We start from the raw sequence: 13,872 nt of genomic DNA on the forward strand, positions 1-13,872 counted from the left end.
CATCATAATTTGGGCAGAGGCCTAGAGAAGTCACCTTATATACATGTAAGGTGCAAACAAAACCAGTTCTGGGCTGGAGTTAGGTCAAACTGGCTCACAAGAGTCAACTATGTGCATCTCTTCCCAACTCTGAATTCAGTGGCAAGTTGGTAGCTTAAAATTGACAAATGCTATAAATTAGGGTTGTGTTTTGTTTTGTTTTTAGCCCCAGTTGTTAGACATTTAATACCATACCACCAGAAAAAAAACTTCTACAGTCTGGTCTACTCATCAATATCTCACTCACATGGCCTGTCTGATGGGAACTCTCTGCTCAGTCCAGTCCCAGTAAATTCACTAATTCTGTCCTTACCCCCTGCTATAAATGATTGAACCTGGATGTGCTACTCCTCTACCCTGGCTCTGTCCCCATCCCTCTTCAGACACTTCTCCCACCCACGACACCAGCCCTTTGTCTCTGATTGACTCAAGGGCATGACTGGTCCCATTGACTTTGCCAGAGTGGACATTTTGTTTGAACAGTCTTTCAGATAGTGAAAGGGACCATAAGGGAAGGGGGGAACTGAGTGGGGAAAAATTAGAGAGGAAGACAAATCATGAGAGACTCTAAACTCTGGGAAACAAACTAAGGACTGCAGAAGGGGAGGTTGGTAGGGGCATAGGATAACTGGGTGGTGGGCATTAAGGATGAGCACTAGATGTTATATGTTGGCAAACTGAATTTAAATAATTTTTTTTAAAAAATGCACAGTCTTTCAGAGATATCTTTATCATGCATGTATAATTAATCATATGCTGTGTTGTGACACTTCTTCCACTATTGCCCTGAATTTCCGGCTGAACCATTTGCTGTTGATTAACACTTGGTATGAACTTACCTGACTAAATAAATATATGCATTTTACCATGTATATGAATAGTGGACAGCAACTGCTATCTTGGACAAAGTTCAAGAATAGATGTCTTGTGTCCTAGGTTCAAGGTGGTTCTGTCACCAATTAATTATGTGACCTTGAATATGTCATTCTGAGTGTGGCTTCTTCCCATCACTGTGTCCCCAGTACCTCTCTAATATCTGTCATACAGTAGATGAAGAATAACCATTGGTTGACCTTAACTAAAATCCCCTAGCCTTCCAATTCCACATTTGTTAAACTAGACCCGGAGACCTAAAAAGATCCTTCTAGCACTCTTCCTTGGTGTTTGATGTCTCATTTCCACAACTAAATTGTAAGTCCCCTGGGGCCAAGGTCTTTTTTAAGAGACAATCCAGTGTAACCACAAGAACACAGGCTTTGATGCTGGATGTATCTACATTTGAATCTTAGCTCTACCACCTACTGGTTGTTTTGCCTTGAATAAAGCACTTGACAGAGAAATATAATTAAATCTCCTTTATGAGGTTGTTTGAAGATTAACTGACATGCCTGTGGAGTACCCTCATAGTGCCTGGCATACAGCAAGGTGCCCCACCTGGGGTCTGTGGGGCCTTGACATCACCATTCCGTAACAGCTGTGGAGCTGGTATGTGCGACCTGAAAAATCCATCAGAACGGATGATCTTACACATTCTATTTTCCTTTTGACTGTGGTCAGAAGTTTCTGCCTCCAGGTTTTGGGTAGATCTCGCCCTCCCTCCATTTCTAAGACTACTCCAACCCCCAAAGCTGAGAGACGGTAGTCCTCACTCAATTCTCATTCCTCTCCCCTCTGCAAAGCTCTAACTCTAAGACCCCCAAACCTGTAGCCCCAGTACCATGTGGGGGCTTCTGGGGCCTGAGCCAAGGCTGAGGGAAGCAGAGGGAAGAGAGAACTGCCAGGGCCCCGCACCAGCAGGGCCCCCTGTGCATGAATAAAGGCCAGGCACACAGGCGAGGTGAGTGGGTGGATCTGGCATCTAGCAGATGATTTCCCTTTTCCTTTTCAGGAAATCAGAAGCTGCTCCAGAGAAACGTGAGTTTATGGGAATGCCAGAGGGTGGGGTAATTTTACATCTTCACAATAAATTCAGCAAGGGGTGGGGCCAGCTCTGGGAGGGTTTGACTCTGCAAAAGTCTGTAAGCCTCACCTGGGGAATTTACTTTTGTCCTACTGGGTGCTCAGCCAGCACCTGGACCCTTACCCAGAAGACCAGCAGGACATTTTCTACCCACTCATTAGATTTCTAAGGTGGGGGGGGTGTCTCCAAGGTACCATCTTGGCCCAGAGGCCACAGCCCCAGACACAGGGTTTGTTTCCAGAACTTCTCTATCTTTTGATCCCAGATGCTTAGGTGGGAAAGAAACAGGCCTAAAACTTACCAACAAATTCTGGAGTCCCAAAAATGTTCTTAAATTCAACTCCATCTTCTATTTCATGAGCCAGGCCAAAGTCAATCAGCTTGATGTGTGGAATGGGAATATTCTTGTCTAACAACATAATGTTTTCTGGCTGGAGAACAAAAAACAAAACAACAACAACAAAAAAACAACAACTATAAAAAACAGAAAGAGAAAGTAAGTAAAGAAGGAAAAGAAGAAAAGATGGTAATTAAAGCCCTGTTTTGTATTTTCACTTTGGGGTTAGGGTGGAGTTTGGTATTCTTTTTTAAGAGACTAAAATTCTTTCTGGTTTTTGTGTCCTGTCTTCTCCTGTGAACTCAAAAACAGGCACAGCGCTGAGGGCAAGGTCCATGTTTTCCAAACCTGCTGCTCACAGCAGAACTGGGGAGACCTTAGCTTTAGCTCCCTTTCTGTCTCTGAATGGCAGATCCCTTTAATGCACTGCCTCTATTTCCAGATCTGTTAAATGGGGCCATTGAGAAACTGGCAGCATTTCCTGTAAACAAAACCCCTGCCCTCTGAGTGAGCATGGGAGGGGTGGGAGCCTAGCAGCCTAGCTTCGGTTTACACATGGTTTATTAACAATCTTCTTCCTGGGGACCCCTGGGTGGCTCAGCAGTTTAGCGCCTGCCTTCGGCCCAGGGTGTGATCCGGGAGTCCTGGGATTGAGTCCCGCATCGGGCTCTCTGCATAGAGCCTGCTTCTCCCTCTGCCTGTGTCTCTGCCTTTCTCTCTCTCTCTCTGTCTCTCATGAAAAAATAAATAAAATCTAAAAAAAAAAACAAAAACAAAAACAAAAAAAACAATCGTCTTCCTGACCACCTCCTTCCCCTAGCTGGCCAGCTTCCTGTTGACAAACTCTCCTCTCCTGGACTAACTGTGTAGTTTACACTAATTTTGGCCTCAGCAGGACCAGGAAAAAATGCACCTGATTTCCAGGGAAAATACCAGCTGCCCAGGCTATCCTCCAGTGCTGCAAATAGCTGCCAGATCTGACACAACTGTGCAGGTGTGTGTGGGTGGCAGGACGGCCCTGCCCTGGCCTCATAATCCACAGGCTGTTAGTGAGGCCAGAACAGGAGCCTACCCTTCTCACTCCCACCCAACCGCTCATAGTTCACAGTGGGTGAGCATGTTGCTCTGCTTCACCCTGTCCCTTCCCACTCTCTACCATGACAAACCCAGACTCCATTCAAAGTGGAATGTCCTGAAAATATCATCCACATAAAAACATCAAATGTCACAGCTGCATATTCATAATAGTCTCAAAGTGAAAACAAGACAAATTTCTATCAAGTGGTGAATATGGTATAACCATGTAGTAGAATACTATTCAGCCATTAAGAGGAAAGAAGGCAAAGAAAAATAAAAAGGAATGAAATACTGATATTTCAGCATGGATGAACCTTGAAAACATACCTGGGTGGCTCAGTTGGTTAAGCATCTGCCTTTGGCTTAGATCATGATCCCAGGATTGTGCAATCCAGCAGGGAGCCTGCTTCTCCTCCTTCTGCCCCTCCCCCTGCTTATGCTCTCTCCCTCTCAAATAAATAAATATTTTAAAAAGGATTTTATTTATTTATTTGAGAGAGAGAGAGAGGGAGGGGGAGAGAGACAGCATAAGCAGGGGTAGAGGCAGAGCGAGAAGCAGACTCCTCGCTGGGCAGGAAGCCCGATGTGGGGCTTGATCCTGGAACTCCAGGATCATGACCTGAGCCAAAGGCAGATGCTTAACCGACTGATCCACTCAGGTGCCCCAATAAAATCTTTATAAAAAAAGAGAAAGAAAATATTATGCCAAGTGACAGAATCAGTCCCAAAAGACCACGCATTATAGGATTCCATTTATACGAACTATCCGAAGAAGTGAATCCAGAGAAACAGAAAGTAGATTAGTAGTTGCCCAGGACTGGGGGAATGGGGAGTGACTGTTAATGGGTACCGGGCTTTATTGTTTGGAGTGACAAAGATTTTTTACAATTGATTGTGGGGTCAGTTGCACAACTTTGCAAACTGTACACTTGAAATGGGTGACCTGTATAGTAGGTGACTTATTATCTCAAGAAAGCAGTTTTAAATAAAGATAAATACGTGTTTAAGAAAATCAAACATCCCTATTTTCAAAGTCCTGAAGAATTTCCCACCTTGTACCTTTGCTCGAATTATTTGTTCTACCTAGAAAACCTTCTGCTTTATCTGCCCATTAAAATCCTAGCTGGGGGCAGCCCCGGTGGCTCAGTGGTTTAGCGCTGCCTTCAGCTCAGGGCATGATCCTGGAGACCCTGGATCGAGTCCCACATCTGGCTCCTTGCGTGGAGCCTGCTTCTCCCTTTGCCTGTGTCTCTGCCTCTCTCTCTCTGTCTCTCATGAATAAATAAATAAAATCTTAAAAAAATAAAAATAAAAAAAAATAAAATCCTAGCTGGGCTTCAAAGTCTACCTCAACTCAGCTAGTCCTTGAAAGCTTTCCTCCCTGAGTACCCCCCACACACCACAAATGAATCCTACCCCTCAGTCCCCGTGGTGATTATTTGAACCATTATGTTATGACATTTGTCACACTCTCCCTTGCCCAACAGTCCTTGCTGGCTCTGTCCTCACTCCTCTACCGGACCCTCAGCTGGAGGGAGGATTGAGGTCTTTGCATGTCCACCCCCATAGTGCAGAGCACAGAGGCTGGTAGGCTGAGGGGGGCCCTAAGGATCAGTTAGCTGAACCGCTCCTGAATCTGGCCTGAGGACACTCCAGGTGCCGTATCCCAAACTTCCTGGCTCCCTGAAGTCTCTGTGACCTCATGTCAGAGTGGCTGGAAACTTTCACTTGAGTGAGCCGGCCAGCTGAGGCCTTCCCCCGGCTTCAAAAATAAATAAATAAGACATTTCCTTTTGCAATTTTTTATGCTTGTTTATCCTTCTTCCCCTCTGGAGATTTCTCTCAACTTTATTTTTAAAATGTGTCAAAGTCCTCTCCCAAGGCAAAGCAGAGTCTTAGGCCCTGCAGAAAGGAGAGTAGGGACAGGGGAGGTCAGGAAATGGGACCCAGACAGATGGCCCCGCTGCAGTACCCCCAGTCCAGCCCTCCAGTGGCTGCCCACAGACCCCAAGTATCCTGGCACCCCATGCAGGAAGCTGTGCACCATCTCCCCAGTGGGGTGGGGTGAGGGTGAGGCTTCTCCTCTATTCCACCACATTGGAATTGAGTCACCTTATTGGGACCTTCCCCTCTCCTCTGGGGACTGGTCCTGAAGCTTGTCTCTGGAGCTCAGGGTCAGGGCCCAGGGCTTCCCGATGACCAGTGTGCTCAGAGCACAGCACATGCTGAAGGGGGATGGGAGCCTCCATGGACAAAAGCAGTCACATCGGACCTGGTGACTCCCAGGGTTATGGGGCAGTAGGAGCTGGGTAGGGAACATCAGAAAAGAAGGAAGAATGATGGGAGGCTGGATCTGGCAGCACTGCTCTGAGAGGTGAGAAGCATCCTGGCCGCACACCCCCTCACCTCTGTGTCCCACCGTCCAGGAGCAGTAGCCTCTCCACTGGCTTAGGAAAACCTCAGGGCCAGGCCACGTTTTCTTACCCAGTACTGCCTGTCTGCACAAGATCTTGTCCACCCCAAGAACCTAACACACACAGCAGGTGACTTCTCCCCCACTTGGAACATTCTTCCTGCACGGCCCCTATCACAAAGCTGGCTAATTTCCTATTCACATTTCAGTAAAAATAGTATCTCCTCCAGAAGGCCTACACGTGCATGCGCGTGAGCGCACACACACACACATGCTGCCATTTAGCTGCACTGTGCTAACCAAGCACGTGACAAACCTTATACCTCACTGAACCCTCCTATCTTATACAGTGGATGTTATCATTCCTCTGTTTCAGAAAGAGAAATCAAGATTGAAATACTGGTTTGTGGACACAGGGCTTTCAACTTTTATCTGTTGGACTCCAGAGCTTATGCTCCTAACAACTAGAGTAAATGATCTCCCTTCCCTGTGGCTCAAGCATCCTGGGAATCTACTCCAGGGAGAAGTGGAGATGCTGCTTGGGCCTGGCAACCTAGGGCAGGCTTGCACCCTGGCACAGCAGGAATGTTCTGCTGGGTGGGCAGGCCTCAGATTCTTGTCCTGCCCTCACCACTCACACACTGGGCCTTTGGACCAAATGGACCTTCAGGCTCAGACCTGCCCTAACTGGGAGTGAACCAGAATATAATAAAACAGGAAAACAGTCCTCAGTCTACAGTTCCTCTTGCTTTCAGAAGGGCTTTCTTCTGGCTAGCCCAGCCTCCACTAACCCAGTCTGATGTTACCCAGGAAGCAAGGTGGGGGCTGAGATTTTCTGAACATTTAGCAAGGCAAGCAGCTCACTGGTGCTCTAGGTCATCCTTGCAATCACTCTGAGGAGTAGGTGCTGTTATCACCCCCACTTCACAGCTGAGAAAACAGAGGCTCAGAGAGCAAAGGGCATTGGCCCAAGGTCCAACAGCTCATAATGGCAGAGTCAGGGGGGTTTTCCAGGTAGTCTGGCTCCTACTCACCACATCACCCAGTTTGGTTAAATATCTTCAGTGGTCCCACTGACCATGAGAGAAAGCTCAAATGCCCTGCATGATACTTGAGGCGTGGAGGCTCTGCTCCAACAGGCCCCATGCTACCTTCCTAGCCTCACTGCCCATCACTTGCTTGTACCTGCCCATATCCCTTCAAGGTGGCTATTTCCCACACCCAGAACGACACCGCTCCCAAGCTCCAGCTGGCCCCCTTACTTAGAATGCCTTCCCTACTTCATCTTTCAGAGACCATGCCGCATGCCTGCCTCCTTCTCCCATCTCACTTTTCAATGAAGTGGTCCCTGACCTCGTGTATAACCCCCTCAGGGCTGATGATGCTTATGAGCAAGTGGTCCTAAGCTACAGGCTGTCTCCCATATTGTGACACTGCTCTCCTGGGTGGTGGCCTCCCGGGGAAACTCAGATCAGTGCTAAGTTTCCTGGCCTCCCTGATGATGTCTTGCATCCTGCACATGCCATTGAAATATGCTGACATGAACTGAAAGAACTGGGAGTTGGTGGTCCTTCCCCTTCTGCCCTGTGGAGGTCCTCCACCAGCCCGAGGGGGGCGCCTTGTGCACTCCTCCCCACAGGGCTGCTGTAGGGCTAGGTCAGGAGGAGAAATCTGAGGGAGGATCCCCAAGGGCAGCCTGAGGGCCAGCAAAGCAGCAGTTCCCCCAAGGGCTCTTTCTCAACTTCTTTGCTTCCCCCATCCCAGGCACTAGCATAGGGCACTAGAAAAGATCCAGGCCAAGTACAGGGAAATTGCAGTTTCACCTCCACCATACAAGGCCATGGGAACTGAAGCATGCCATTTCCTCTCCCTGGGCATGAGCACCCCCAACTCTAAAATAGATACTGGATTAGACCCAGAGCCCCTTCGAGCTCTAGCCTCTGCAACTGCAACTGCAAGATGGCATAACAACCTTCCAAGCTGGTTGGGCAAATTCTCCCCTTCTGGGGCCCAAGGCGAGACATACAAAAGGCTCAGGTCTCCTGGCTCCCATCAGGAAAGAAGAATAGGCCACTATGACCACAGAGTGCTGGGCCCAAGCCAGGCTGCCCTCTGGGGTAGCATGAGCCTATCCATCTGTCCTCCTCTAGCTTTATTTACTTCGACAAATTCTATCCACATACTTGACCTCACCTCCAAAGCACGGCTAAAAGGAGGGATCACATTCCCATAGATGCCACCACTGCCCAGCAGAGGGCTTGTGGAGTTGCTACCAGGAGGTGAAACTGTCCTCACCTGTCTAAACAAATCTATCCATTTCAGCCCATGAGGCAGGCCCCTGCGGGAGAGGCCAACATGCTCCACCGTGTCCCAGGGGATTTGGTCAGAGATACCTGCTTTGGTGCTAAACCAGAAGCTGGTCCTCTGGGCAGGACCCATGTCAGTGGGTGATCCCCATCAGTTCAGTACAGCATGTCCAAGAGCGTCTGCAGGATGAAGGCCGCCTTGCGGTGAGGGTGGGGGTGGGGGGCTATATAGTAAGGTACAAAAGGCTTGAGCTTAGAGGCAGGCAGGTCAAATCCCAGTGCTGTCACTCACAGCAAAACCTGGCCAAAGTCATTGGACCTCTTGCAGCCTTGGTTTCCCATCTGTAAAATGGGACAACACCTACCATGGCATAGGGTTGTTCTGAAGATCCAGAGAGATGGAGATGGTCCATGGAAGGATCAATGCCCAGCAAGGTTTCAAATAGTGGTGGCTATGTCTGTCCGTTCCTCTCTGAGAGTAGCAATGACTACAGTCATCCCTGGGAACCTTACTGAATCTCTGCTGAATCACCTGTGCACAACTACAGAGCATGCCCTTTCCTTGACCTGCCTGCCTCCTTTCCCACTCATCCTCACCCCCATGTCACTCCTACAGTGCTCACAGAGTTGAGGCTGCAGGGGACCTCAGAGATCATTTAGTCCCTTCATTTTGAAGAGCAGCTCCAAGAGGTCAAGAAACTGCCAAGGTCACTGAGCAAGGAGTGGAGCCCACGTCTGCTAACCCTCTGCCCAGTGTCCTCTCCAGGGGCCTGTGTAGCCTATCACTGGGCAAGGCTGCTTCACTCAGCAGAGCAGGGGCCCAGCCAGTCTGTGCTATGGGGACAAGGAAGCTCTTACGAACCTTCACTGCAAATATCGACCACAGCCCCAGATTATTCAGGAAGTGCTGGCAACCTGAGAAAGCAACACTGCCTGCTGCCAGGCCCCTATGGGCAGCTTTCCACGGTGCTGCAGCAAACACTCCCCCCCGGCACACCATAGATGAGACCATAGGCAGCCACCTCCCCCAACCACCAGTGTGGTCATGCCCAAGGTCCTCGTCTATGTGGCATTCAGGGCCCTGCTACCTCTGGACACACACCCCTCTGCTACATCCCAACCGACCTCCTTATCACCCTTACCCCAACCTGCAGTTAACTCCGCTGGAATGGCCTTCCTCATAAGCTTCTTCTCCACCATCCCCCACAGCTCCAACACATTCATGCCGGAACATGTTCTGTAACCCCTTCCCCTCCAACATATGCAGCTAGGTGTTTCCCCCAGGGCCCGCATGGTACCTCGACATGCTTCTGCCAGAGCATTAACTGCACTCTCATTCCATATGTGTCCTCTCCCCATTCTCCTGAAGCTCTGGGAGGAGGACAGGGGCCCTGCTGCTCATTTCCACCCCTAGCACCCACGGGTGGATGGCATTGCAATTCCCAGGTGCTCAGGAATTGTTTCCTGGACAAATGAACCACCAGTGCAGTCACATACGCATCTCTTGCATATTCTGCTCTCAGGGAATCAAGACAGATAATGGCTAAGCGCCTTAGAGCCTGGGTTCCAATCCCCAGTTTTGCCATTTACCAGTCCAACACTGAGCAAGTCACTTGGCCTGTCAGCTGCAGGTTTCTCACCTAGAAATTAGTAATGATGATCAAACCTGTCTCACGAGGGTTATCAAGAAGATCAAACGGGGCTTATAAAGTGACCTGTAGCTGTCAGCATCACCTCTGAGATTATTTCCTTGATCATGTGTCTCCTTCCCAGAATGAGAGTCTTTATCATCTGCCTACTGAACTCCTACCCATCCTTCCAGGCCCAGCCAAAACTCTTTCTCCCCCAGGAAGTATCATCTAAACACCCAGTCCAGCTCTCCTTCCTTCTCCCAGCTCCACACTTGTGAGCAGCCTCACCCCGCAGCCTCAACCACCACCGAGAGCCCTGAGTGTTAGTCCTGCCTCCCTAAACAGATTGCACACTTGCAAAGAGCAGGCTACTTCTCATGCTCTTTCTGTGTTTCTAAAATCACTCACCCTGGGGATTCAGTATAGCACAATCTATAGCATTGAGTTTACAAAGCATCCATATTCATGTAATTCTCATTCTCTGAGGCAGGCACCATCATCACCCCCATTTTACAGATGAAGAAACTGAGGCTCAGAGAAGTTAAGCACTTGCCCAGGGTGTCTCAGTAATAAGTAGGGCAGATAAGGTTCAAGCTCTGGCTGACTCCAAATCCTGTGTGCTCTCCTCTCTCCCCTGTCTCCTCTAGTTGATGCAAGGGTGCCTGCTGGGGTTGCCCTTGCCTGCTGGCAAAGTGGGGGTGTCCATCTCGACTCTGATGCCTCTGCAGCTTCCTGCCCCAGCTCCATGTTTTTCCCAGAAAACCCACAGCTGTGGCTTAGGGGAGGGCCCTAACTCGGTGCATTTGGATTTGTTAAACTACAGCTACTGGCCACTCACTCATGGCCTCCTCCACCGGGGAAGGCTGCTCCATGGTTCTGACCTCCCATTGTCCTGTATGGTAAAGCAGAAGGGAAAACCTACTCTACCTACCTACTCTGTCTCTAGGCTCCTGTGGCATGGAGAGAAATAAAAATTCACTTTTAAGGACATCCAGGACCACTGGCTTTCAGCCTTGGGCCAATCAGCAACATTGGCTCTATGGTCTGTGTTAAACTAGCACTTGTGGTGGGCTTTCCCCACTTATCATCTCATTAGATCCTCAGAGCCACTAAGCTGTGGATGGGTTGGTGCCCCCACCTAACCAGTGAGGAACCTGGGCCTGAGTCAAGACATTCTGAGTCCCCAAGCTATGCTTTAGGGGTTCGTTTCTGAGCTAGTTGCCCACTGGAATCCCCTGGGGACTGTTAAAAATGCCAAACTGGGGGCACCTAGGTGGCTCAGTCAGTTAAGAGTCTGCCTTTGGCTCAGGTCATGGTCTAAGAGTCCTGGGATTGAGCCCCGCATTGGGCTTCACGTTCAGCAGGGAGTCTGCTTCTCCCTCTGCTCCTATCCTCGCTTGTATGTTCTCTCTCTCTCTCTCAAATACATAAATAAATAAATAATCTTTAAAAAAAATACCAAACTGACAGAATCAACTCACCAGGAGTGAGGCTCCAGTATTGCTTTTGTAAAGCAAGCTCTCCAAGGAAGTCAGAAGCACACTGGGCCATATTTGGGAAACCAGTGCTGAAGAGGATCCTCTCAGGCATCTGACAGACACAGGTTTGAATCCACTCTGCCCTGCACTAGCTGTGTGGCTCTTGGCAAGTGACTCACCTCTCTGAGCCTTGGCCCCTCATCCACAAAATGGCAATATTAGTACGGTAAGGGGTTCTGAGGAGACACAATGAAGCCCTAGGAGCCCTCAAGTAACCTCCTCTTTCTATAAAATGGGTATGACCGCAGAACTTCCCTCACAGGGTGGTTGCATGTATTAAATGGGTAAACATACATACAGCATTGAGACAAGAGCCTGCTCGCTTAAGAGGTGCTCAATAACCGTTGGCTGCCATTGTTATTACGACACTGTTGACAGCAGCCTGCATATAACACTATCCTGGTTACAAAACGCTCTTGTTTTGTGTGCAAAGTCTCTGAGAGCCAGGGAGGTACTGGAGCTTGGTGCCTACTGGTTCATGACAGACCAGGAATTTTGTGAGCTGGTTTTTAAGGGAGCTACATAATTATATTATTTTAATATTAATATTAATATTAAATTATATAAACTGATATTGAAATAAGTTATATTAAAAACAATCCTTAAAACTCATTGCTGGGACGCCTGGGTGGCTCAGCAGTTTAGCGCCTGCCTTCAGCACAGGGCCTGATCCTGGAGTTCTGGGATCGAGTCCCACATTGGACTCCCTGCATGGAGCCTACTTCTCCCTCTGCCTGTGTGTCTCTCCCTCTCTCTCTTTCTGTGTCTCTCATGAATAAATAAATAAAATCTTAAAAAAAAAAACAAATAAATAAAATAAAACTCATTGCTTCCTCATTTATTAAATCATATTTTATACTCTTGAGGTGATTTCTGCCCCTTATCTCTGTATTGGAGAAATATTAAATAATGGTGTGCTACTGCACTCCTCTTCTTTTTTTTTATTTTTATTTTTTATTTATTTATGATAGTCACAGAGAGAGAGAGGCAGAGACACAGGCAGAGGGAGAAGCAGGCTCCATGCAGGGAGCCTCCCGGGTCTCCAGGATCACGCCCTGGGCCAAAGGCAGGCGCCAAACCACTGCGCCACCCAGGGATCCCTGCACTCCTCTTCTAAACTCTGGTCAGTGGCATGTTGGTACCTTGAAATTGGCCATGGTGGCTGTATTGACACCATGGAAACTGGCAGATGCTACAGATCGGGACCTGATTTATTATCTTCTTGATTCTAGACTTGAAAAGTGCTGGAGAAGATCACTTAATAATGCAGATTAAATGTAAAAGGGTGCTGTATATGTAGCCATTGTTGTGTGATTAGCACAGAAATGAAGGACATATTTTTTCAGTATACAGAAACTATTATCCAACTCAGCAAAGAAGTCATTCTGTCATTGACAAATGAGCAAAGTTCTAACACACGTCTTCATTGTATCATTTTCACCTTACTTGTTAATGTAGACAAAAATATCAACCAATATTTTTGTCAGAACTACAGTCAGGTGTCAACCACATCCATAGGTTGGCTATTGATACAAGGGTTTGGCAAAAACCAAAGAAAATGTTGTATGAGAAACAATTGGCTCTCTGGAATTTACAATAAAAAGGATAACAGTTTTTTTGTTTTTTTATTGTTTATAAGTTGTGTTACAAATCTTTATATCATAAAATTCATGGTAAATTTGTGTGTGTGTGTGTGTGTGTGTGTGTGTGTACATACACTTGTTTCCTGGCGATCTGGCTGTTACCAGAATACTACTGCACAGAACCTCAGGCAAGCAGGTTATTACTTTTTATAATAGCATAAAAGACTATCCTCACTTAAAAAATGCTAAGGGGAGGGATCCGTGGGTGGCTCAGCAGTTTAGTGCCTGCCTTCGGCCCAGGGGGTGATCCTGGAGTCCCAGGATCGAGTCCCATATCAGACTCCTTGCATGAAGCCTGCTTCTCCTTCTGCCTGTGTTTCTGCTTCTCTCCCTCTTTCTGTGTCTCTCATGAATAAATAAATAAAAATCTTTTTAAAAAATGCTAAGGGGAGCCATTGGGTCATCTCTTTCCCAAGTTCTTATCATTTCCTCCAACTATTCTACTCTCTCCTATCTATCATCTCTGCCTACCAGAATTTTCTTTCAAAGTCAGAAATGGAATCATGTGTATTCATTTATTAAAGGTCTTCCACCAATTATTGTTAATTTCCTTAAGTGTGATAATGGTGGTAGGTCGGTAGGAGACTGACCTTAATCTTGGGAGATGCCTACAGAAGTGCTGAGAGTGAAGTGTCAGGAGGCTACAATTTTCTTTCAATGCATAGGTATATATGTATATAAAAATACTTTTATAGAAATATAAATATATTTTTTTCTTTTTTAAAAAGAGAAAGAGGTAAAGCAATGAGCTTACATGTTGAATCTAGGCAGAAGGTCTAATGGCGTCCATTGTATTCCTCCAATTTCTTTAAATGTTCTGAAATGTTTTCATAATAAATAATTTTGAGGGGAAAAGTCTTCCATGGTTGTGACTACCTATGCAGACTCTTTGGTCTGCCCTGGACCTTCACAATCTCACCCCATCCTA

General features: G+C 47.4%; 1 protein-coding gene across 7 annotated transcripts in view; it reads right to left on the minus strand.

The window, feature by feature from the left end:
• DAPK2 (death associated protein kinase 2) overlaps positions 1-13,872 on the minus strand; it is a 124,867-nt gene that overhangs the window by 24,277 nt on the left and 86,718 nt on the right. For all 7 annotated transcript variants that reach the window (XM_072809048.1, XM_072809047.1, XM_072809045.1 and 4 more), the window contains one exon: positions 2,301-2,430. In XM_072809048.1, coding sequence (XP_072665149.1) covers positions 2,301-2,430 — 130 coding nt within the window. The remainder of the gene's footprint in view (positions 1-2,300; positions 2,431-13,872) is intronic.

This window comes from Canis lupus, chromosome 32 (assembly GCF_048164855.1).
Source record: "Canis lupus baileyi chromosome 32, mCanLup2.hap1, whole genome shotgun sequence".
NCBI lineage: Eukaryota > Metazoa > Chordata > Mammalia > Carnivora > Canidae > Canis > Canis lupus.